Below are 24,581 nucleotides of genomic sequence, written 5' to 3'. Positions count from 1 at the left end.
AGAACAAACAAACCAAATACTGGCTTTCGATAGGGCCATTCGTGGTTTTGTGCTGGCTACTGCAGGTCGTCCAGGACAAGAAAGGTTAAAAAAACAGATTTTTCATGGAACTGCTTTATTTAGTGTTTTTACCGGTTTTAATTCACTGGGTCTGTTTGTTCTGGAGAGGAAGAGACCTCTGCTGATAATTTAGCTCCCAGTACAAATCTCCTGAACGTCTGGGTCTTAAGTTATCAGAGAATAAAGGTGAAAACACATTCACAGGCACTGCAGAGAAACCCTGATTTTTAACATGAAACAGCTTTATTAAGTTTTTTAAGTTAAGTTTTAATCACCTGGCCTGTTTGTTCTGGAGAGGAAGAGACCTCTGTGGATAATTTGTCTCCCGCAAAAAAACCTTCTGAACAATAAACACTTAAGGAATTCTAACCAGGAGAAGTTTCAGCTGGTTGCACTCTGCAATCCTTACCACTAGATGCCACTAAATCCCCCAAAATCTTACACACTGTTCCTTTAAGTATTTCCATTTTATGCTACTTCACACCTCTACTCCAGAACATGTCAGAGGGAGATATTGTACTTCTTTCACGAAATGTGATATCACATGTATGTAAAACTATATGCATTGTTACAAATTAAACTACCCATTAAAGTATTTATGAGTAGTTTCACCTCCATCAACATTAAAATGCTGCTTTAAATATGAAAGCAACTGTATAATTATAATTAAATAAAAATTATGTATAATAATACATCAATCCCAGGGGTCATTTACTTGCATCTGAGCACTTTTACTGTTGATACTTTGAGTACATTTATCTGATAATACTTTTGTACCTTTACTTAAGATTCTGAATACAGCACTTTTACTTGTAATAAAGTATTTACACTGTTATATTGCTACTTTTACTTGAATGAATGATCTGAATACACACACAAATTCAGTGCACACACTGCATGTACCGACAGGAATATTACTCTATTAATGCAGTGTGAGATAAAAATGCCATTAAAAGTGTTGTGGTCCCTGTAGCTAAGTTACCAAGTAACATAGTACATTTTGGGATAAAAGAGGAGATAAAAAATGATCCCATGATGCACAGACAGATCATTCTAAACTTCTTATTGGGTCCTAAAGGCATGCTGTTACCTTATTACAGGACTATTACGGTGATGGTCAAAAAGACCGAGAAGGTCACTTTAATATAACTTTTTAGTGCTGATGTGTAATTTGATGCGGTGTCTCCTAAATGCTCACAGCATGACTTGAAACCATGAGAGACATGATAACAGCCTATTGGCTCTTTTTTCTGTGTGTGTACTTTAGTGATACAGTTTGTCATTATTTAAAATGGCTGCATGCATGTGAACCATGTGTTAAATGTACCAGAGAAATTGTTCATCTCTCTACCTGTTATTCACATCTGCATCTTATATATACCTGTCTCATTGCCTCTGTGTTTCTGTGTGTCTCTGTCTCTCTCTCTTCCTGTGTTTTCCCTGCATCCAAACCTCTTCTCTTCTCACACCTCACTGGCAAGGAAGGGAAATGAAGGTCCCTGCTGTTCAGTTAGATTACAGCATCGCTATGTAGAAACAGAGAGGTGTGCTTAGGCGCTATCACCACACCCATGGCTGCCATTCGAACAATTCTCCTCCACAGGGGTAAACACCTGTAATATTAGATAGAGGAGCTGAGGGATGTGCGCATGATGGAGCTGCTTCGCTGTGGAAGACGGAGAGAAAGTCCTCTACTGTCTGCACTCATCTCCATCTGCAGGATATCCACTGTGGAAAAACAAACTGAGACACATGTGATTTAACTGTTAGTGATTAGCACCCCTCCCTCCTGGTGTTTTAGGACCCGTAGCCAAAAAGATAAACAAACTGGCTGAGGTTTCAGGCAGCCGCTCAACGTAGTCCAGATTAGTGCTGTGATTGTTATTCCCGGGGAAGCTGCATGGGCTCAAGTGAAAAAGAGAAGGCAGAAGATGAAAATTACTCAGATCTCAGCACAGTAGGCGATGCAGCTGTTTATATTAGTGTCTATATAACCTTCCCAGGAGGCTGGTTTAGCAATGAGAGCTCAGCAGTCTGCAGGAAAACTGCCTGGAAGAAGGAACGGCTCAGACTTTAGGCTACTTTTAACAAACAGATAAACAACAGACTGTGTGGATAAAAAGTAAGATTACGGAACTATTAATTGAAGAGTTTTTAGAAGTCAGCAGTGGACTATCTCGGACTTAGGTATCTTCAGCAAGTTCATTATCTTTGCTAAACCTCTACAAGCCTCCCAAAGGTTTAATATTAGTGTACACATAACTTACCATGTAGCATTAATTCATTGTCACCTCCGTATCGATCCCCTCTGTGTATCACAGGAAGGCTAAATGAAGTGTTTAGTTCAGGTGGGAGACCGTGGCAGGTCATCACTCCTCACAGCTGGGGGATCAAGGGGTAAAATCACATAATTCAAAGGTAAAATTTTGTAATTGCTGTCTGTAGAATGCATCCCCCCAGAGATGTCATAAACAGCAGGCTTGCCAAGTCATTTGAAGTGAATATTGATTCCCCCCTGATGTGAGTGGTCATGCTAGCTATGATTCATTTCAGTAGCAATAATGTTCCATGGAGACCTACTGAAAGTCCATCTGGTTGTTATAGGTTAGGCCTCCGAATCTATGACCCAAGTATACTGAATGCTTGCTTCATTATTCTAAGGATGTACCTTGTGATTATAACTGCAAAACTATTGACTTAGCATATACACTGATAAATGACCTAATTTCATTTAACTGTTTCCATCCCACTGAATTGAGAACTTTACAGGCAGTAAACATCAGCGCCCATGGCAAAGTATTCAGATCTTTACTTCGATATTTCTAGAATAAAAATATATCAAATGAAAATGTGAAAGGGTTCGCTCATAGTGATGAACCCACAGAGAATCATCACCTGAATCAGCAACTCCCCTCAGCTTTGCAGAGCATTGCTTTGCTCTCTGGCTGCAACTTTAGTGTTTTGGTTCACTCTCACTGTTCTTATAACGTCATTTTCAAAAGCGGACAGCTGTTAGTGGAAAAGCTCTAAGAACCTATTGCAAACTATCCGCTCAGCACCAAACAGCACACTGACACAGTTAGTGACTAAAGTTAACAGAGTGGAGCATTTAGCACCTAAAAAGCTGGATATTTCCCTCAGGAGTCGTAAAGACTGAAAACAGAGCTGAGAGAAGAGTGCACTGGACTTACATTCAGGTGGCCAGAAACTAAAAGTAATGATAATGTTGCCCTGTAATGGCTGGATGAGTAAATAAGCAGTTGTTTTCTGACAGGTTAGCCATATCAGCTTAAAGTGGAAACAGACAACTTTTTAACCCCTAAGCAGTATTATTGTTGGCACTGCTGTCACAGAGACATCTGTTTTACTCAGAGCTGAGCAATTACCACAGTTTCCACAGTTACTACGGTCCGCTTTAGCTACTGGGTAACTGGGGACAGCACCCGATAGCTCTACTGGGGAAAACAAAAGCACTATCCTCTTTCTGTTTTGGATGTGCAATGGTTGACGCACTTCCTTTGTGCCACAAATTGAGTCTTCATTTTCTTGGTAGATTGTACCCAGTGACAGATGGAATTGCACCGTGAAAGTGAGTCTTAAGGCTCATTTATGCTCAACGTTAAATACGGATCCGGATACGGACGGAGCATTCTGTCCGTGCTCTGCGTTCATTTCGTCCGTATTTCTGCACGTTTCCATAAAGCTTACGGATACAGGCCAAACAGAGCAGTACCACCGGGAACCGTGGGGGCAGTGTTGCTGTCACTACCCGATACTTAGCTCTGAGACACGAAGAAGAAATAACAATTCAATTTCTTTCATCGGCAGTACTGGAGAAAAGAATTCTCTGTCCTCCAGTCGCAATTATTTAACGGTCTCACTGACCACGCTGCCTCTGTTTTTGTCTTTTATGCAAGAGGTACATTATCAATATCTCCTCCACAGTCGCCATGTTTGTTTTTGAGTTTATTGTTGTCATAAGCTTTTGACTCAGGGCTGCCTCCTGGTGGATATATTGGTTAACATCCATGCCAACGTAAAGGGCACATGGAAGTATGTGGGCAGTGACGGTAACATCGTTTGAAACGGACGTATACATTTAAGCTGTGAACACAGCACTGACATATCATCACCTTTTAAAGGGGAAATAGACAAGTTTTTTTGAACTTATAATCATGAGGTTAATGTTGATTGCACAGTGTAATGTCTATGGAACAAAAACACCATTGGTATTAAGACTGGTTCCCTATAAGGGCTCATTTATGCTCCCTTTACATACTAGTTTCTGCTGTCTATTGAAGGTTTAAGTAAAGGTAGCAACACAATACAATAGAATTTTGATTATATGTAAATGTCCTGCTTTCAAAAGCTTAATTAAAGCAATTCAATATTTTGAAAAATATTTCTTCTTGCTGTTAGTTTAAGAAAATTGATACCACTCTCATGTTTGTACTGTCTGAAGCTACAGCTTAGTACAGAGACTTAAAATGGGGAGAAACAGCTAGCCTGGTTCTGAAGACAGAAGGCAACATAATCCGCCTGCCAGCACCTCTAAACTTCACTAATTATATTTCATTTGTTTAATCAGCACAAAACCAAGTGTAAAAACAACACTTTCCAGCCAAGAAATAGTCTGGCACATGTTGCTGTTTTTTAACAAAACACTGAACTATTCCATGAAGTAAAAGTAGTACCAGCAATATGGACTATTTGCATATTATTTCTGATTCATGAATGTAAAAGCAGCATTTTACTGTTGCATTTGGTTTCAGGGGAGTTCATTCTGGCTTCTTTATTTACTGATGGGCAAGGCAAGATTGTTTTTATGGCACATTTTGGCAGCAAGGCAACTCAAGTGCTTTACATAAAACATCAAAAGCATCAAGACAGAGTGCAAAAGAAACACATTATAAAAGGACATTTGAATATGATTAAAAATACCATTAAACAGCTAGAGACTAGAAAATAAAAACAAGCTAAAATAAGGTGGGACAGGTTTAAAATAGAAGAATAAAAGTTACAGTGCAGTGTAAGAGATGAATAAATATTTGATTAAATAAAAGGCAGTGGCAAACATAGTCTCCAGCCTTGATTTAAAGGAACTAGTTGCAGTTTTCTGGGAGTTTATTCCAGATTTGCAGTGTAAACAACCTAAATGCTGCTTCCCCATGTTAGGTCTTGACTCTGGGGACACAAAGCAGACTTGTCCCAGATGACCTGAGAGTTCAGGATGATTCACCATGTAGCACACGGTCATAAGTGCTTTATAAACCAATAGTATTTTAAAACTGTTTCGCTGAGAGACAGGAAGCTGGTGTAAAGAACTCAGAACTTGAGTGATGTGATTATTTCTTGGTCTTAGTGAGGACTTGGGCAGCAAGGCTTTCTATCAACTGCAGCTTTCTGATAGATTTTTAAGGAGACCTGTAAAGACACAGTGGTCAAGTGTACTGAAAATAAATGCATAGACAAGTGTTTCCACATCCTGCTGAGACAGAAGTCCTTTTATCCTTAATATGTTCTCAAGGTGATCGTAGGCTGACTTTGAAATTGTCCTAATGTGAGTTTTGAAATTCAGTTCTGAGTCCACCAAGATCTCTGGCTTGTTCTGTGGTTTTTAACATTGCACAACACTGGGTAGTTTAATCTATAACAATGTGATACATTGTGTGAATCTGCAGAACAACTACAGCTGTCACATAAATGTGGAGTAGATGGGAATACTCACAAGTACCTCAGTGGGCCTTCACTGCCACCTCATGGTCAAACACTGCCACTGACACTTTATACAGAGAGTGGGGACAAGTTACTGTATTAACACTATGGCACATTTGATAAAGATGAAATCTACCACTAAATGCTTAAAGGCGTGAGAACTAATGGCTACCAAAGTAGTTTCCACATAGCGTTGGTTAAGCATTTCCTGCAAAAAATAAGTGCATGCCACTTAAACTGGCATGCTAGAAAGCAGTCAGTCAAATGCTAGTGAGCTTTGTAAATCAAAAGTCACTTGAATTTAACTCCTGTTAAGTTGTTGTGCTGTTGAAATCTATAACATTTTCTCCAGGTTTGCTGAAAGATTCTCCGTCTTTTGCTTCCAAATTCATTTATATTTATGAAACGCATTTCTTTTGGGCTGATACTTCACCTCCGGGGCTTTTCTTCTGCCACAGAACGATCATTTGCGGACATGAAACAAACCATGATGGAGAGTCAGCCATCTAAAGCTGTAAAGGGAACACTCCCTGCTCTGTTCCCTACCAGAGAAAATGAACAAATGTTGTGACTGAATATCACACCATCGGAGACATTCACAAATTCTCAACAGTGACTTCTGTGTTAATGTAATGCATTATTCATCAGCTGCAGCTTTTAAGAAAGAGGTCCTTTTGTTCCTAATTGAAAATTCAAGGTAAACTTCCCAACAGAAATACAGAAGCAAAAAAAAAAAAAATTCACCAAAGGCAGCAGTGCCAGCAGACTACTCAGTGATTGGCCTTCTGTATTCACCAAATATAAATGACGTCTTTGGCCTAAACTCAAGGCTTTCCTCATTTAACTAATGAATGAAACTCATCCTGTCTAAAATGTTTGCCTTGTCCATGCTAAGCAGCTGCTCTGACTTTGCTTACCATTCAGCGAGCACAAGGATACCAAGAGCTAAACCAAACTTGGCTGTGTATTCATCAAAACAAATGGGATCCAGCAGCTAAAGCAAAATGTTTGTTGTGTAATAATTAGGGCACCATGGGCACATCAGAGTAGCTGTAGGAGATAATCAGTGCCACAGATGAAGACAGAGAGGCAGTAGACAGGGACAGACAATTATCATCAAGAGCTATTGAGAGCATTATAATGCAAAAGCAGCTGTGGTGTGAGGGGATAACATCACATTAATTATGATAAAGAGGCGATAAAGGGAAGACGGGTCGATGAAATGGTGGAATTAATTATCCGAGTCGGCTTGCTTAATCACCAAAAGGCTTTTTTTTTCTTTGTGTGAAGCCTTATCTTTTGCTTGAAGTATAAATCTTTGCCCACACATGCACGCACACACACACACACACACACACTGCACTAGGACAGCCATTATTATCCTTCCATTATCCACAGTGTCTGTGTTGAGGCCAGCCACACCACTTCAATTAGTAAAGTCACTGTAAATTAACTTGAAGGTCCAAGTGCTTAATATTTCATAGGAGTGTCTGCCACCAGCACCACACCCAGGAAAAACCCATCTACGCTGAACCTCAGTTTGCCTTTCTCCTACTTCCCCTGTCATCCTGCTGTCTGCATGCACTCTCCTCTCTGGAAGGCTTTTTAAGAGCTACTGGAGGGTTTGCGTGCCAGACTTCACCAAACAAACCCAGAGGACTGTGTACACCTGCTTATTAATAATCTACAGTGCCCTGCTGTCGTGACACACTGCCCTGCTGGAGACCTCGGGATGCTGTCTGGCAGCTGGTGGGGAAGAAACAAACTAGTTTACTTTGACCTACAACACGTACTTCTTTTTCACTCTGTGGGTGAGGTTAAATTAACCATGAAAATTGAAAGGATTTACCTACTTCCACATTCTGAGTCTGACTAATTTATTTGTCTTTTCTTGAGCTCTGGATTGGGTTAGTTGTACCAGCCTTTCCCCAGTCTATTGCAAAGTGTGTGTGTAAAGTTCTTTATGAGTTCCTTCTAGCTTACCACTTGCTATTCAGTCCAGTAGTTTACTGAATTGGGTTACAATAGAATTGGGTTGTTTTAGCTAGTAAAGACTAACCTGTAAATCCTTTGCTACAAAATATCATTTCCAAATATGTTTTTTTGTTTTAAAAACCAGTGTGAAATATGTGATTATGCTAACATTACAGGTGGTGAGCGATTAAATTGTTTTGTAATTTAACCTCCTGAGACACAAACTTTTGTTTGGTATGCTTTTTTAATTTCTCCTAGCTATTTGGGATCAGCAGGACCTGATAAATATAAAAAACGAAACATTTTCAACAACATTTATTTCCCAATGTCCTTAAAGGGCCAGTGTGTAATATTTGGCATGGTTTATTGTCAATCTGAAACTGAATCTGAATATTCTACCCATTAATATGTTTATACAAGTGTATGATTGCTATAAAATAAAATTCATTTGGTTTTCGTAGCCTTATAATTATGCTTTTATATATATATATATATATATATATATATATATATATCAAGGGCCTTGCTTTAGAGAGGTCGCCACCTTGCGCCGCCATGTATGTACGGCAGCCTGAGCGGACAATCCAGCCAGCCAGAGAACGCGTTTCGTGTGTATAAATAAGCCAACGAAGACAGCGGAAGGAAGGAAGAAGGAGGAGGAAACAGCAGAGAGTGTTAGTAGCTCGTCGATGGAGAGTAGTGAAAAGTTTTTTTAGTTATAAAGTTTGCGAATGGACCACACTTACCACGCAACAGGAGAGAATGAACCCGAACTGTCATCTGCGAGGAAAAGAAGACGCAACTTCACTCCTTGTGATGCACTCTCTGCGGCACTTTTCCTCCTGGTGATATATCTCCCCAACGATGGTAGCACCGAATCCCATTCTGTGCATTCAGCCTCTCTTCTCACCCGCTCAGCATCAAACACATGGAGTTCCTCATCTGTGTGCTTCGGCTCAAACAGGTATGGCTCTGGGTCTGTGTCCGCTACAAGAAACTCTTCAAAATCGCGTTCAAAGTCGTCCATTGCAGCTACTATAGTCCGGAGATATTTCTAGGCTAAATAAACAGCTGAGCTCTGTTTACCGGCTACGCTGTCAGTCAGTGTGCGGGCTGGAGGTTGGCGGAGCAGAGAGGGGAGGGGGTCCCCACTCGGGATGGTAAACGAGTATGTGTGTAAAGTTATGAAGTGTGTCTGTTACGCTAGAAGAGTCAGAGTTTGGGACGGAGTGGAGTGTTACCGGAGTTTCTGGAGTGCTCAAATAAACTGGCCTTTTTCCCGAGCGCTCCTCTGGTCTCCTGCTCGTGAGGGATTCATTACAATATCGTAACATGGTTTAGATTTCTAAATAAACATTCACCTCATCGCTAGATAGACCTACTCCTGCAAAACTCGTGCGCAAGGCTTTTTGTCCCTACGAGGCCACCGTCATTTACCCGTCGGGAGGGGTGAGCGAGTGAGCCCTGCAATCTAGAATTTGACCACTGATGTCACTGTTTTCAACCCATTTTACACACTGGGCCTTTAAACAAGACGATTATAAAGTCCTAATGTCTTCAAATGAGTTCTACCTAATTAACAGAGTCTTAGCTTGTTACTGTTGCTAAAATTGACGCAACTTGTTGCCATATGAAACTACAAACATTATTAATCATAAATAAACAAGATTCAATCATAAACTTTGATCAGGTTTTGGACCTTGTCCACTCTTGTGTCGGGATCGGTTGCAGACTGACTTGGCAGAGATGGCTGCCATCTTGTTTTTACATGGTTTAGTGTATTGTGCTCTTTCTACCACTAGATGGCACAAAAAAGTGTCCACGAACAAGGACAACAGGTCTAAGTTCAGCAGAATGAAGTATAAGGTCAAGTAAACCCAAGATGTGATGTCCTCATATATGGACAAGGGGTCTCAGGAGGATAAAGTGAGTCCGCTTTTATGCCTGGAACCTCCCATCTACGACAGGCTTGAGACGCGCCCTTGTTGGGGACTTGGCTCAGATTAATCTGATCCCGTTAGATTCGGCGGTGGGAACCTTTTGTGACCACATGCCTTTGCTGATGTCGACCCCAGCAGGATTCAAACCCTGGACCTTCCACATGGAAGCCGAATGCTCTAACCACTTGTTTTGTAATTTTAATTTTCCCTCTGCAAGGGACCTCAATGTGACGCTCAATGACCGGTTGGCCTCTGCTGCCAACGTCTCTGCAACAAGCCACTCCTACAGATTCATTCTCAACAACGTCAGGAGGACATGTCTATTCCTCACCCAGAAGACGACACAGTTTCTGGTCCAGGCACGTGTCTAGCCTACTCACTCCTGGTTGATGTGCCTACATGTGCCATTGACCTCTGCAGTTCATCCAGAATGCAGCAGCCCAGCAGGTCTCCCACACTAACCTGATCCTCCGCATCCTGCATTGGCTCCCTATGGCTTCTCGGCTCATCCTACATCCAGGTCATGGTCAAACTACACAACCCAGTCCATCCATATGCTCTAATCAGCTTGCTGCTCCCTCGCTACAAAGGGGGGCCAGCCATGGGCGGATTATGAGACAGTGGGCCCCTGGGCACTGACATGTAGAATTGACCCCGCTACCTCTCTAACAAGAGCAAGATATAACTTACTTTATAGTTGTTTTGTGTCTTTTTGTGGTCATTTTGAATCTCTTTGTAGTTGTTTTGCCCCTGTTTGTCATCCTTATGAGTCTTTTTGATCTCTAAAATGAAATTAAATGAAAATAAGAAAACAAAAAGAATTTTTAATTTCTTATCGTCTCTAAATGTAGCACTTGAAGTAGATCAGCATGGTTGAATGCACTTATTCTGAGTCGCTTTGAATAAAATCACAAGCTAAATAAATGTTATTTCACCCTAATCTGGTAATGCTGATAAATCCTCTCTGATATGGATGGGGTATTACTATGTTACAATTGGCAGTTACTGGGTATAAATAACATTGTGTAGGATTTAGGGGGATATATTAGCAGAAATTAAATATGATGCAATAAGAATGATTTCTTTCTTTAGTTTAAAATCACCTGAAAATATGAATCATCCTGTTGATATCTATATAGGGAGCAGCTCCTTGTCTACGGAGATTACCATGTTGCATTGCCATGTTTCTACAGTAGCCCAGAACAGACAAACCAAACACTGGTTAGCAGCATGTAAAAACTTCCTGGGCATCTTGATCAGAAATAAGGTGAGCACACAATGAATTATCAGAGACAAGAGATGATCACACATTAGCAGGCGCTGGGCGAACAACCCATCTGCAATGTGCAGAACAGCTTCGGAGAAATACTGATTTGTGACATAAAACTGCTTTATTCAGTGTTTTAGCCAGTTTTAATCACCACGTCTGTTTGTTTTAGAGAGGAAAAGAACACTGTGGGTAATTCTGCTCCTGTTAAAAACCTGAAGGAAATCTTACAAGGACATGCCACTAAATCCCCTTAATCTTACACACTGGACCTTAAAGAACTTGTTTGTGTAGAGCTCCCCCTTTCTAATTTAATGATGTGAACATTCGTGAGTTTGAACTTGAGACGAGTTGGTGCAGCGAGCCTCTGGGCTTTTTCATGTTTCTCACTCAAACACTTACACGCATTTATATTCACCTATTTCGCCACACAATCTGCTAATGTGGGACACTGACCAGCTTCAACAGCTCCCGGAGCAGCTGGAGGTGAAGTGAACCCAGTCACTCCCTCCTTCATTAATTCACTTCTTAATTCACACTCCCCCTCCCCACGCACACACACACATACATACACCGTCCCATACTCTCTTCCCCTTTACTGCTGTATGTAGAGGGACATCCTCTTATCGCCTCCTGGTATCTGCTACTGGGTAAAGGAAAAACAATGCTACATCCATGTTTCATAATCTCTATTCTGTGTGTGGGTTCATGCCTGTGGCAGGAGACGCACTATGAGGATTTATAGCCTTTAGAAGCACTGACTCCCCAGCCGCCCCCCCTCTTCCAAGCCCGGTGTCCTTGCCAGCAGGAAAAGTGGTGCACTGTTGCAGACAGATAGCATCTGATAGTTGGTTGTTGTTACCCCTAAGACAACTGCACAGTCAGATTTCAGCATCCTCTCTCTATCTCTCTGCATGAGACCGACACAAGTTGACTACAATCTGACCAAACACACCATAAAGCATTATGATCCATTAGCCAATGACCCAGGAGTGTCTCCGATGCCCCCTCTGCAAACTAATTTCTGGAACAAAAATGGTGGAGTAAATCTTTGTCTGTCTCTGACTCCCTCTCTTTTCTTTCTTTCTCTCTCCCTCGTGCTCCCTTTCTCTTTACTCATCTGTTAAATGGAGCCTTGTTGGGAAATGAGCCAAAGCTGTTCACCCAGCCTCTAGGACTCCAGGAAAAGTGGCGACTATATTTATAGCTGCTGCCTGGTTGTGCTAAATAAGGTGGAACCGTCAGCAAATGAATATTCAGTTTAAAGTGGGATTAAGCACTTAAATGGTTGATGGTGGCCCGCACTTAACATCTAGTTTACAACGTGCCACTTCCCCAAGTGGTCATGTGCTGTGTTAATTGTTTATTACTTATCTTCAAAGATACTACCAAGACATGGACTGTGAAGCTGTGGAATAAATGAGATGAACCTCCCAAAGATTTACATAGGGTCACAGATCAGATGACCTATCAGATCTCTAGATTAAACATGGATTAGGATGGCTTTGACATAGTGACCAGTAATCTTCTGAGAGAGCGCAGGAGAACAGATGGTGCATGATACACGCGATCTGACAATGTTGTTTGCACAGCACCGCTGGATAAAGTTTTCTGATATGATGACAGATTTTTTTCTGATATGATGATGGCATTAACTGACAATATACAGCACGGGGGCAGCGTGGTGGTGCAGAGGTTAACACTGTTGCCTCACATGTGAGGGTTCCTGGTCCAAATCTGGGGTGGGGGAGCAGTTCTGTGCAGAGTCTGCACGTCAGAATAGGGTTGCATGTTGACAATTTTGGAACAAAACAAAAGGTAAGATTGAGAGTCTCTCCATGGGAAATTTTAAAAAAGTAGGTTTATACATTTAGTCCTTCTCAGGCATGCTCAGGGGTTTAGTGTTGTCAGAGCCACAGGAACGATGCTCTGCAATGCTTTTTATTTCTCCAGCTGAGGATTAGAATATATGCACTTCACATAATCAGGTCGAAATTAATATATATTTTTAAACATATAAAAAAACACTCATTACTAGAAGTGTGTGTCATCCAAGAGAGAGAATAAAAACTAAAAAGTAATGGTCAGAGTTGTCATGCTGAAATTAAAGTATGCTGATGGACTCACATCATTAAATCACACATTGAGTAACATTACAAGCAAACACCCTGCTGCTGCTAGAGGCAGCAAAACATCCTTTCATGTTATAGTTACAGTTAATTGATATATGTCAAACTCTCCACGGTATGAACAGTGGTTACATAAGCCTCAAAACCAGCCACAACTCAGCCTTGAGCAAGAGTAACCATTCTCTATTGACCAATCAATGGACTGCAGTGTTTCTAGCTCCACCTTTTAGTGCCAGATCTGTGTGCTAGGTACCCCAACAGAGGGTGAGCGAAAATGGGGACGGTACGGAACTGTTCCATTGGTCCCATCCACAACTTTTCACTGTGGAAGCGGAAAAAATATGCACCAAACTAAACTGAACCTTACTGTACTACTTGGTGGAAACAGGGCTTATGTGTCAGTCCCGTGATAGTATGGCAACTTATCCAGGGTGTACCCCGCCTCTTACCCAGTGTCAGCTCCATTGATTTCTTATTTTTAGGGCTGTAATCAACCAAAGGAAATCTTGGTCAACTAGAATTCTGTTTAATCTTCAACCAGTCGATTAGTTGATGCAGAAAAAATCCTTCATGTTAACCCCAAGTTAACTATATCAGCCACAGTGCACTCTACCAGCTAGCATTGTGTGTCTTAACACCAAGCATTGAGCTGATGAGAAAAATCTGACATACTGGACACTATAGAAAGTAACTCTGGAGTTGACAATGTCATATACAACATAACGTTACGAACGTTTAATAACTCTGTAACGATGCTTGTGAGGGTGAGAGACTTTTAGCCCAGTAGATAATGTTAGCCATCCTGCCACTCCAATGAGGGCTTCAGTATGATCCTATTCCTTTCAGAAGCTTTGTAATCCAGCCTCACACTGCAGTGTCTTTTCAGAGATTAGTAAAATAAATCCACAATGATAATTCTGACACTGAATGTCTGCTGTGATTATTTGTTAAAATCTTCAGTTGAAAATGAGAGTTGAAAAAAGGTTTAACTTTTAGGTAGAAAGCGGTGCTTGTCAATGTCACCAGCCATCCACGCTCAATGGAGAAGGGGCGGGAGGAATACCACAAAGACCAACCATCACAGAAGACATCTGCATGTGCTGAACAACAACTGTCGTTTTCAGCTCGAAAAATTACTGCTTGGTGGACACACGGCTGTGTTAAAGTAACACCATTAACTGACCCTTTGCTAAGTCACGCCTGCGGACGCAGACTGGCTAATCATGATGTAGCATCGGCTCAGCTGAGACACTGTCCAACAACAACACAGCTGTGCTCCATTGACTCTGCAATTGTTTCAGATTTTTCCTAAAGTATTTCTTCAGGGAGAGCAGCTAGTTACAGTGTGGGCTCCATGCTTACTCCGACAGCTTGTCGGACCATCACAAAGGGGCAGACGAAGGAAAAGGTCAACAGTCCAAAATGTGACAGCCCTATTTATTTTATACTTAATATTACTAATTACCTCATGGGCATACACTAACACCAGTACAGCTGGTACAAACTGAACCCATTTTTAATCTTGATATCTTGAGATGAGAGTTCAAGGGACCTCTCTGAAAATCACCATGATGGTATTCCCTCGCCAAAATTTAGCCTAAGTTTGGAGCCCTGTTTAGCCCCTTTCCCAAAAAGCTAGTGGATGCCTTAGGTGCCAAGTCACAAGATCATCATATATTCACACTAGCTTGATAAATGAGCCTATCACAGCCTCCTACAGACAGTGCTGTCAGCCTCCAATTACTTCTGCTGGGTGTCACTGACTGTATATCATGAGTATTTATCTACTGGCATCCCTGTATGATCTCTATAGACTATTCAGACTGTATAGTAATCTTTATGGCACTTGAGCTTCTGTAAATTCTCCTATAGAGACTTATTTTATGTCTATGTTGTATTCTTTATGTCCTATGGCCTACTAACCTGCTCTTAGCCTCTATAGCAGCTCTACAGTTGCACATTGACATTTCTATGACATCAAACTCTCCTTCAATATTTCCATCCGGATCGTCGGGTCCCAAGGTTCCCCCTCAGCCCTTCAAATCCCCATCCCGTGTGTGTGTTGACTGACTGGTCGTGATCTCAATCGGCTCTCAGATAGCGCGGCTCCTTTCAGCGCGGGCAGCTGAGGCTCTGTGTGTGGGAGGGACTAACAGAGAGCTCCCCTCAGTGCAGCCTGCCGCCACAGCATCGAGCAGAGAGAGAATATATTCAAAGCATATTCACAGATAAGGCTTTCTGTTTTAATCTGTCCCCGCTGTGTGCCCTCACCCACTGAAGTGTCTATGAAGAGGAGAAGGCGGAAGCGATGCTGAAGTAGCGCGGTGAGTTGATTTCTGTGTATTTGTGCAGTGTGAGGAGGTTTTTGTTGGGGATTAGGAAAAGATATAACCGGGACTGTGCATGACTGGTCCACCCTTATGCAGAGGAGCATCTCACGTCTTCTGCTGAATCCAAATAAAGTGTGCAGGAGGGTTCCGACACACATCATGGAGGTGTTTTGTATTAAAATCAGCTGTAGTGTGAAATCTTTTCATTGTGATTCTTCCGAAGTAGATCAGCTGTGATTATGTAAATATTCTGTGTGATTTAGTTTAGCACAGTTTTGCTTGTGTGTTGATTTTAGAGCTTGTGTTCATTTCAAAACAGAATTACAAAATAGCTTAATCTCTGTTAATACGTGGATTGTTTCCCTAATTGGATACAGAGGCATTTGGCTAATCACAGCCACCGTAAGCGCCTTTCAAAGAAGGATCCACGGATTTTTCTTAATCGATCTAAACAACTTTAAAGTGTTGTTGATGTCCATATATCCTCACTATAAGGTGCGTGCATTTTGCGCATCGCTCCAAATTACGCACGTGTTTGCGCAGTAGATTTAAGGTTCCACGATTTACAATGAGGGCAATCTAATTAAGATGCACCCTTTAACTTAGAACTGGTGTGTGTCCTCTTATTAGGGATGCTGTGGAGGCAAAACATCGTGGGAGGAAGGCTCAGTGCGAACCAGCGGGTGGTGAAACACGAATGGCATCTCCGGAGCTGCTTCCTGCAGAAGAGAGAGGCAAACAGCCCGATCCTGCCGACGTCCTTGACCGGATTTCCAGTGCGCTGCATGCCCGCAAGTCGGGCGGATCAACAGGAGGAGCGCTCCCAGGGGAGAGCGGCTGTAACCCGGCCCGCAGTTGCCATGGCCGGTGTCATTCAGCAGCACCAAGGACGGCGCCGCGCAAGGGAGGCGCGGAGGTTAAACTCGGTCACCTCGGCGAGGAGAAAGTCCGGGTTTGTTGCGACGAGGAATTAGAGACATCTTTCACCTATATTGATGAGAATGTTAACCTGCGACTGGCTAGTCCGGAGACTAGTTGTAAAAGTACTCACAGACCCGTGCGCAACGGCGAGCCTTGTTCTGAGACTTTCCCGGAGCTTTCCTTCATGTCCGAGGATGATCTCTCCTTCGGGGAGGGCCCCGGGACTTCTATAGACTACGGGTTTATCAGTGCAGTCACGTTCTTAGTGACCGGGATCTCCTTGGTGATCATCTCCTACGCCGTGCCTCGGGATGTGGTGGTGGACCGTGACAGCGTGTCGGCGAGGGAGATGGAGAGGCTGGAGATGGAGAGCGCCCGGATAGGTGCCCACCTGGATCGGTGCGTCATAGCGGGACTGTGCCTGCTCACGCTGGGCGGCGTGGTGCTCTCCACGCTGCTCATGATCTCGATGTGGAAGGGGGAGATGTACAGGCGAAAGGTCATCGCTTATTCCAAGCGATCAGCCAAACTGTATGGCTCCATCAGCCTGAAAACCAGATCCAGCCCCAGCCACTCTTCTGCGCACTTGTCCCTGGAGGAGGAAATAGAGGAAACTTTGGCTTAAATTGCTGCTCTGTGTGCAAACCTTTTGTGTATAACTGAGGAATTAATGCCATTCACACACACATTCTCTAACATATTGTAGCCTAAAACTGTATTCATACATTCAAAGTGTAAGTCTGCAACATTTTGTCATATACTGTAAAAATAGCTTGAATACTGTATATCCAAACAGAAGGGACAAGAAAAGCACTCAAATGCAAAGTGGGGAATTGCCAGAAAAAGAAAAACGTTATGTGGTATCAAATGGCTCCCAAATGATAAAGGCACTAAACCATAAAAGTGATGAGGGAGAATGTTAAGAGCTTTGTGTCACAAACACTGGATCACATTTTTCTGTACCCAGGATGCAATCTCTGAGAGCTTCCATTTATTATTAAGGCTATTCATATTTAATGCGAAATTGTGCACGGACATATTTCAGGAAGTAAGGGAAGTGTGTGTCCGCAGGGCAGGAGAGTGGGAGTAAAGGGGGAGATGTAAAGCTGTCCCTGTCCACTTTGATGTGGGAGAGTCAGCTCAGTGGTCCACATGGTAATATCCAGTGACAGTCACTCTGGTGCAGTGCTGAGGTAAGCCAGTAAGCCCGGCTTCGTGCATCTGAGCCAAAGCTCCACGTCGGTTTGATTGTACTGTGCAATTTGACTGCATTCGACAGCGCTGACACACACTGTTCACCCTCCTCTGCACTGGCTTGATCCTCTCTGCTCTTCTTCTCCTCCTCCTTCCTTCACCTTCTCTCTCCTGGAGGAGACTTTCTTTTCCCCTTGCGGTTTTTCCGGTGCTCTCCTCAGCCTATGAACACTGTATATTCACATTAAAAGGGTCCTGGATGACCACAGCCAAGTGCCTGTGACATTTCATGGTTGATGAGCCTCTTCCTCACCTGCCTCCTTTCATTCTCTTTTTCTCTCTACGTAAGGACGGAGTTAAGAACGCCTAATCACACATGAAAGAGTTGCCCTACTTCCAAAACCTTAAGCCTTCACTACTTCAAAGAGCTAATTACATTTCCAAAGTGAGGTATCAGTCTTTTTAAAAGGTTTTATATTTGTGTGCAGACTTGCTGAAAATGTTAATGCCACAGTGTCCAGGCAAGTCAGAAACCAACTTTCTTTTCTCAGTGGGGGAAGATTTAAGTTTCTGTCTTTGCTAAGTCTGTGTGAAAGCAACCTCCTCTTTCTCCCTGGAGGTTATTAATGCTGTCTGAAGAGGCCTGCAGAAAAGAATAAAGAATGAAATAGTATTGAAAAACATTTTTCGTGTAGGCTACCCTGTAAGGCTTATAAATCATGCATGAACTGCTAGAATTCGTTCATATATTTGCATATATTCATATACAAAGCTAAACGCTGCATTCCGCAAGACAAGTGCTAATGATTCTTATGCAGTGTCACTCTTACCTTGGTTCCCTTTCCTTTCTTTTCTTGAGCTGTGTGACCCTATTTCAAGGCGTACATTCAGAACGACATGAGTCAGTCTCTGTTAATGAGATGCGTAGGCTGATTACTCTATGGTAAACAGCTCGAGGCCACACCGTAGCTGTGCTTTCATTCAGTTGCATTACCTCTACTGTCACAGCATATCTATGTATTCTATGTGCCAGTCAGTGCAGATGAAGCAGTGTGTTTCAAATGAAAAGACCGGATCACTGGAGTCTAATGAGTTATTCAGCCAGCATTGTCATTCAAAAATCATTAGTGGCAGCAATGAACTAATACAAGTTTGTGTCACTGCAGCTTTTCATCTTCTGAGTCTGTGACCACAGAGCTGACAAGTGTGTGTGCATCCCTGAAAAGCAACCGTTACGTCCTGAAATGGCAGTGAAATGCCAAATGAAGAGATTTCCAGGAAAGGTAATAAAAATTAATGATCCATATGAGGCAGTGTTGTCTGTTCTCTTCACAGAAGCTGTAAATCCACAACCATTATTACAGATGTTAAAGCGATACTTCATTTAGCGAGCTTTCCTGGTGTTGTTGGCCGTGGAAACGCGGTGCGACGCCCAAGTGCTGGACATTTCTCACTGCTTCCTTTTTCCTTTCCCTCTCACCAATAAATTCATGTAAAATTAAACTTGTTCACCGCTCAGAGGGCAGCCAACAACAATGCTGCCAATGCCAAATATTCCATAGGATAATACTGAGGAATTAATTCAAACTCCAGCAATATAATGGCAACATTACAGATGCAGTGCATCAGTGCTTTTCATTCAGCGTCAGAGTCATATTCAGAGGAGGCATCATCTGTGAGAATGCCACTCTTGTGACACACAGAGGATCATAAATGCCCGAGGGAAGCCTTTAACATTGAAGACTTCAAACAGACTCATCTGCAGTATGTAATGCACTACACTAGATTTTCAAACATACACTTTCCTCCCCCCTCTCTCTGTCTTTCTGTCCTCCTCCGTGGTTGGCACCGTGCCTCACAACCAACACCAGGCTTCCCCTCATACAGCCAACTAAACGTGTTTGGGGGATTTAATCAGGGATTTGCTTGAAGCGACAGCATTTTACGTGCCAAGCTCAAGTGTATTTCCAGAGGTCTCATACATAAGCTCTTTATCCTTGAGCAGTGCACAGCTAAATCACCCTTATTGATATTTGGTTGGTTCCTCTGTAAGTCGATCCCTTCAGGTAAGGCCGGAGAGCAGCTTAACTGCTGCCATCAGCTAATTTCCCAGAAGTGTTATTACACTCCTGCATCTTGTCGATGCTAATACTCAAAGTGTGCACGAGCGTGTGAGTATTTATATGACTTTGCTTAGGTGTTGTGTGTCACCTCAGATTAAAGAGCTGCTGACCCTAAAAAATTCATATCAAAGAGTTTCTATGGAGACATTTAGTCTCCAAAGATGGTTTAAATAGGCTTTTCCACACTGGGAAGAATAAAAGTCTCTGGAGAATGCAGACAGCCAGAGTAAGAGGAAGCTACTTAACACTGACATACTATATATGAAGCAGGAGTGAAAGGAATAGTTTTGGGAAATGTGCTTATTAGATCTTAGATGAGATGATCCTTACCGCTCTCATGTGTGTTCAATATGAAGCTACAGACATCAGCTTAGCGTTGCTTAGCATAAACAATGGAAAGGGAGAAACAGCAAGGCAGGCTCTGTTGGAAGTTAACAAAATGGCCTGCTAACACCTTTAAAGCTCACTGATGAAGTTGCGAAGTGGAGAAGCTATCTTGGTACCCCTTGTTTCAAAAGTAAAAGTAATTTTCCCATAGAGAGGGTTACATGACCTCTGTGGCTTAGATAGGCATAAAACTCTGCCAGTTAATCGTCAGCGTAAAAAAACTAGAATAATACAATACAGTAATCCATGACTTAAAACAAGTAATATAATAATAATGTTTTGTGTAGCACTTATCTTAACAAAGTTACAAAGTGCTTCAAACAGGCTAGTGCATGATAATAAGAAAACAATAATATACAATATTTTAAAAAACAATAAGAGCTAAGAACATAGTGTGTACATAGACAAAACAGAACAAAAGGAAATAAAACACAAAAATAACAAATCATAAAAGTACAAATCAGGCATTAAAGGGAAAGATTTCCTTTAAAATTATGTTTTAAGCAATGGTTTAAAAACAAGTAATGTTCTAGCTATTTTAATTCCCTCAGGCAGAGAATTCCAGAACCTTGGGTTCTTGATGTGAAAAGCCCAGTCACCTGTAGTTACCAGCCTTGACCTAGGGACGATGAATGAGAGTAGGCTTGAGGATCTCAGGTCACGATTTGGAGCATTGGTAATCAGAAGCTCAGCTATATACTGTAACTAGGGGCTAAACCATGTTGAGCTTTAAAAGTTATTAAAATTATATTAAATCAATTCAGAAGTTACCTGGCAACCAATGGAGGGAGGTGAGAACTGGGCACCTACACCTAATTGTGTGACCTACAGCATTCTGCACTAGTTGAAGCTGAGCTACTGAAGCTTTACTGAGGCATGGGAACAGTGCATTACAGTGGTCGAGACGCGAGAATACAAATGCATGAATAAGTCTTTCTAGCTCAGGAAAAGACAGAGCTGATTTATTTCGGAGGTGGAAGTATCAAGAATTGTGGTTGAAAATGTGGTGGTTTAGAATGAAATTGAGAATCAAAAGTGCTGCCTAAATTTCTCATTGTAGATTTTATATTATATTAATTGGTTGTGACGGTATCACAATGACAAAATCTGCCCACTGAGAGACAGACAGACATATAAACACCTGGCAGCGTTTAAATTCAAATGCTGTAGCTTTATATTTAGTTTACAGACATGAGAGCGGCATCGATCTTCTCATCTAACTGTTAATAAGAGGAGAGTGAATGATCACATCAAGCAAAATGTCAAACCATTCCTTTAACAGTGTGCAGTGTACATGCAACAGTGTGGCGTGTACACTCAGGCTTTAGGCTAAAAGTAGAAAGAACTGCCTCTTGTTGGCCATACATTTTAGATATATTCATATCTGTGGTGAGTTTGCCCTCCATCTATCAGTGGATAGTGAAGCCAAAAAAAAAAAAAAAAAAAAAAAAAGATTTCCACTTCGATTGATTGCTTTGGAGGGGAAGACTAAAGCCAAACTCCTCAGGGATATGACTTCATTCTTGGTTGCTCCCTCCCCTGCCTTGCTCAGACAGGATATTTTTAGTCAATGTGCATATTGGATTTTTGGAGAGCTCATTGTATTGTAAATGTAGTCCACAAAGCTCATTGCTCAGGATGCACTTAGCCAGGCTGTTTTACATTTTGCCTGCAAGAACATCCTTGTTCCACTCTGTCCGAGCCCTTTCCCGTGGTTTCACTTTTACATAACATTAAAGCAAAAATAAGTTAATTCCGCCTGTGTGTGTTTTCTTCAGTTTATTATTAGATGCCTCCTCTTCATCAGTACTGTCTTGTCCTTTCCTTACTCTTGTGCCATGCTATTTTAAAATCCTCCGTGGTTCAGCAGTTTCCTATTCCACGTAGTAAAACAAAACCCCATTCTTACAAGAAAGGACCGCAACTACGGCTCCGTGTCAAATCGATTTACGTCCCTGGTCAGCTGAGATCTGCATGGCTGACCCTGAAACAGTCCTCAGAATCGCTTCGTCACTTGCTCACTGGTCAACCTCCCCGATGCCGGTAATCAGGCCCACTTCAACCAGACACGAGAACGACTGCCGAATCATTTCCTGTGTTGTACTTGGCACCTTAAAATCACTTTCTCAGACGGATAAACTATCAAGCGCTTTGGCTGCTATGGTAGATGAGAGAGGAAATGAGGTGATCACTTGGATCAATCTTACAGTGAAAACCACTCAACCGCTGCAGTAAGGCAATACAGGTTACATCTCTCTCTCTCTCTGTCTCTCTTAGCCTCTGCGATCATCCGCTACAGTGAATTTTAAAATGGGCTGTTTGCGATGGCAGAGGCCGTGCTCCTGCACAGTGATGTGGTTACACAGTGGCTGCTTTCACAATAACATTACCATCATATTTTCAATGAGCTGAATGCCTCCCCAGCTTAGCAGAGTGGGGTAATGTCGACATGTTGCACAAACAAATCACAAGCTTGGTTCACCTCTTGATCACCTCGCTGTTTAGTCCCTTCTGTTGTAAATCACACAGTCTTGCTGGGCTCCATTGATTTAATTTGTATCAAATTGCTAATGCAGTTATTCGTCATGCATGGCCTCCCGTGTAGCTTGTTTCCCCCATTATGCCTATGCATTTACCTCTAATTACAGCAAATAATGATTGCTTGCTAGTTTTGCTGCAGTAAATACTGTAAGTGGGCTAGAATGTGGCCTTTAGAAAGACACCAGCGAGCCAAAAAAAACAGCTTGTTTATCTCCCCCCCTTTAATGTCTAAACAACAGAATGCAATGGAGAGGCATGCTGAGGAGTCTGACACATGCATACCTAAAATACATTATGGTTGTCTGTGCATTTTATTTTCTACAGACATTTCTTCAAAGACAACTGCCTCATTGGCTGAGTTAAACCTCTGTAGAGCTGAATAAATAAGTAAACTGAAACTCTGGAGCCATGCTAGCAGTTCTGGAAGGCTATACTTAGGCTCAGCGACACAGAGTTGGGAAGCGTGCAGCACTGCCATCGCTTATTTGCCTCTCAGACAGATCCAAAGCAAATCATTTCATGTGTACATACATTTGCAACACAAGTCTGTCTTTTCCCTGCAAGCTGTTCTGTCCAGTGAGATCAACCACAGAAACAAGGTGCAGAATTGTCTCATGACTTTGCCTGTGCACATCTGAGCGGTGGATGATGTCCCTCGTGCATCAGTTGCCATCGGGAAAGCCCCAAACTTCAGTGATTAAATGTTCTTGATTGGATGAAATCTGTCGTTTTCACAGGTGCTTTCTGATGCCTTATACTTTGCAGTTTCACAGCCTCTCCTCCAGACTCCCAAACTTTGCTGCACACCAGGGATGCCATTCCACTGCAACACTGGTTAGAATCTCCTGCATTTACAGTCCACTTTTTGTTTCTTTTCACTGTCATGTCTAGTGTCTGTATAAAGAGCACACGAGCAATCTACACATAATTATAGTGACACCTAGCATTCACAAAAGAAACTGCATTTTAACATAGTGGAGAGAGCTGTAGTTTAGAAACCCCGTTTATTCCCCATCCTAGCATGTTAGCATGTCTACATTTGCCACAGCTGAGGCTGAGTGGAATTTCAGTGGTTTACAAGTGTTTGGCCATAAAACAGAGTATTGGACAAATTGAAATTTTGACCTGATGGTGTTGTAGCAACACATTCTCACTCGGACCTTGTCACATATCAGTGTTTGGTCATGGACTTTCTACATCCAGATATGACACGCAAGGTACCCTGGGTGCGTTGATTGTTGACGTCCTGGGACGCCGTGTCAAGTTCTGCCTGTTACATGCATTGTCTTCGTTCAAAATAGACTTCTGTTTTCACAGGAAATTTACCACTTACCTACAGTGTCTTTCAAAAAAAACGCACTACATCACACGTGGTGGTTGGGTTTAGGAAAAAGAACATGGTTTGGCTTAATAATCTTACAGGACACGAGCACCACTCTCCCTGGTTAAAGTCTGTGTTTCTTGGACCTGCCCACCAGAGTTATCGGAGTTAAGTCGCTTAAACTTTCATTGTCGTCCCACCGTGTTTCCCTCTGACACTGCTCGCGTATCATGCTGACCCTAAAGGAAGGTTTTTTTTCGTCAATGTCTGATGCTGCAAGTCACTGCTCAAGTGCTGGATTTTGATGACTTTGGACTGAGGTTGATTGTAGAACTTGATGTAACTTCACAGTTAGGAAACTACATCTACCATTGTTCATTAACAGAAGTATGGTTAACATCCGGATTTAGACAGATAGGCAGGCTATTGGTTAGCATAGATGATATTTATGAGAGCTAACTTTGTCTGATTATTAAAACTTGTCAAAGGGCACTACAAGTTGTGATCATTGTAGTTGAGACGGTGCTAGAGAAAAGGATAAGGGATCAATCACCACCATCATTACACCATCTGTGAACTATGAATGTACAAAATATCATGTCAATTCATCCAGTTATTACTAAAATATTTCACTGGAAAGGAGAAATTTTGACTGGCCAGTGGCACTACAGGAAACGTC

At 42.1% G+C, this 24,581-nt stretch overlaps 1 protein-coding gene across 1 annotated transcript; it reads left to right on the top strand.

The window, feature by feature from the left end:
* Positions 1 to 15,237: 15,237 nt before the first annotated feature.
* Positions 15,238 to 21,793, top strand: tmem74 (transmembrane protein 74). The gene is made up of 2 exons (XM_033639966.2): positions 15,238 to 15,409; positions 16,046 to 21,793. The coding sequence occupies exon 2, from the start codon at positions 16,113 to 16,115 to the stop codon at positions 16,959 to 16,961; it is 849 nt and encodes a 282-aa protein (XP_033495857.1). The 5' UTR covers positions 15,238 to 15,409; positions 16,046 to 16,112; the 3' UTR covers positions 16,962 to 21,793.
* Positions 21,794 to 24,581: the final 2,788 nt, after the last annotated feature.

The sequence above is a fragment of the Epinephelus lanceolatus genome, chromosome 10, assembly GCF_041903045.1.
Source record: "Epinephelus lanceolatus isolate andai-2023 chromosome 10, ASM4190304v1, whole genome shotgun sequence".
Classification (NCBI taxonomy): Eukaryota; Metazoa; Chordata; class Actinopteri; order Perciformes; family Serranidae; genus Epinephelus; species Epinephelus lanceolatus.
The sequence above is the reverse complement of the archived record's forward strand: the minus strand, read 5'-3'. Positions and strand labels throughout refer to the sequence as shown.

Bases quoted from the DNA above. Each gene is read 5' to 3' on its own strand.
- tmem74 (XM_033639966.2), top strand. From the start codon at position 16,113: ATGGCATCTCCGGAGCTGCTTCCTGCAGAAGAGAGAGGCAAACAGCCC.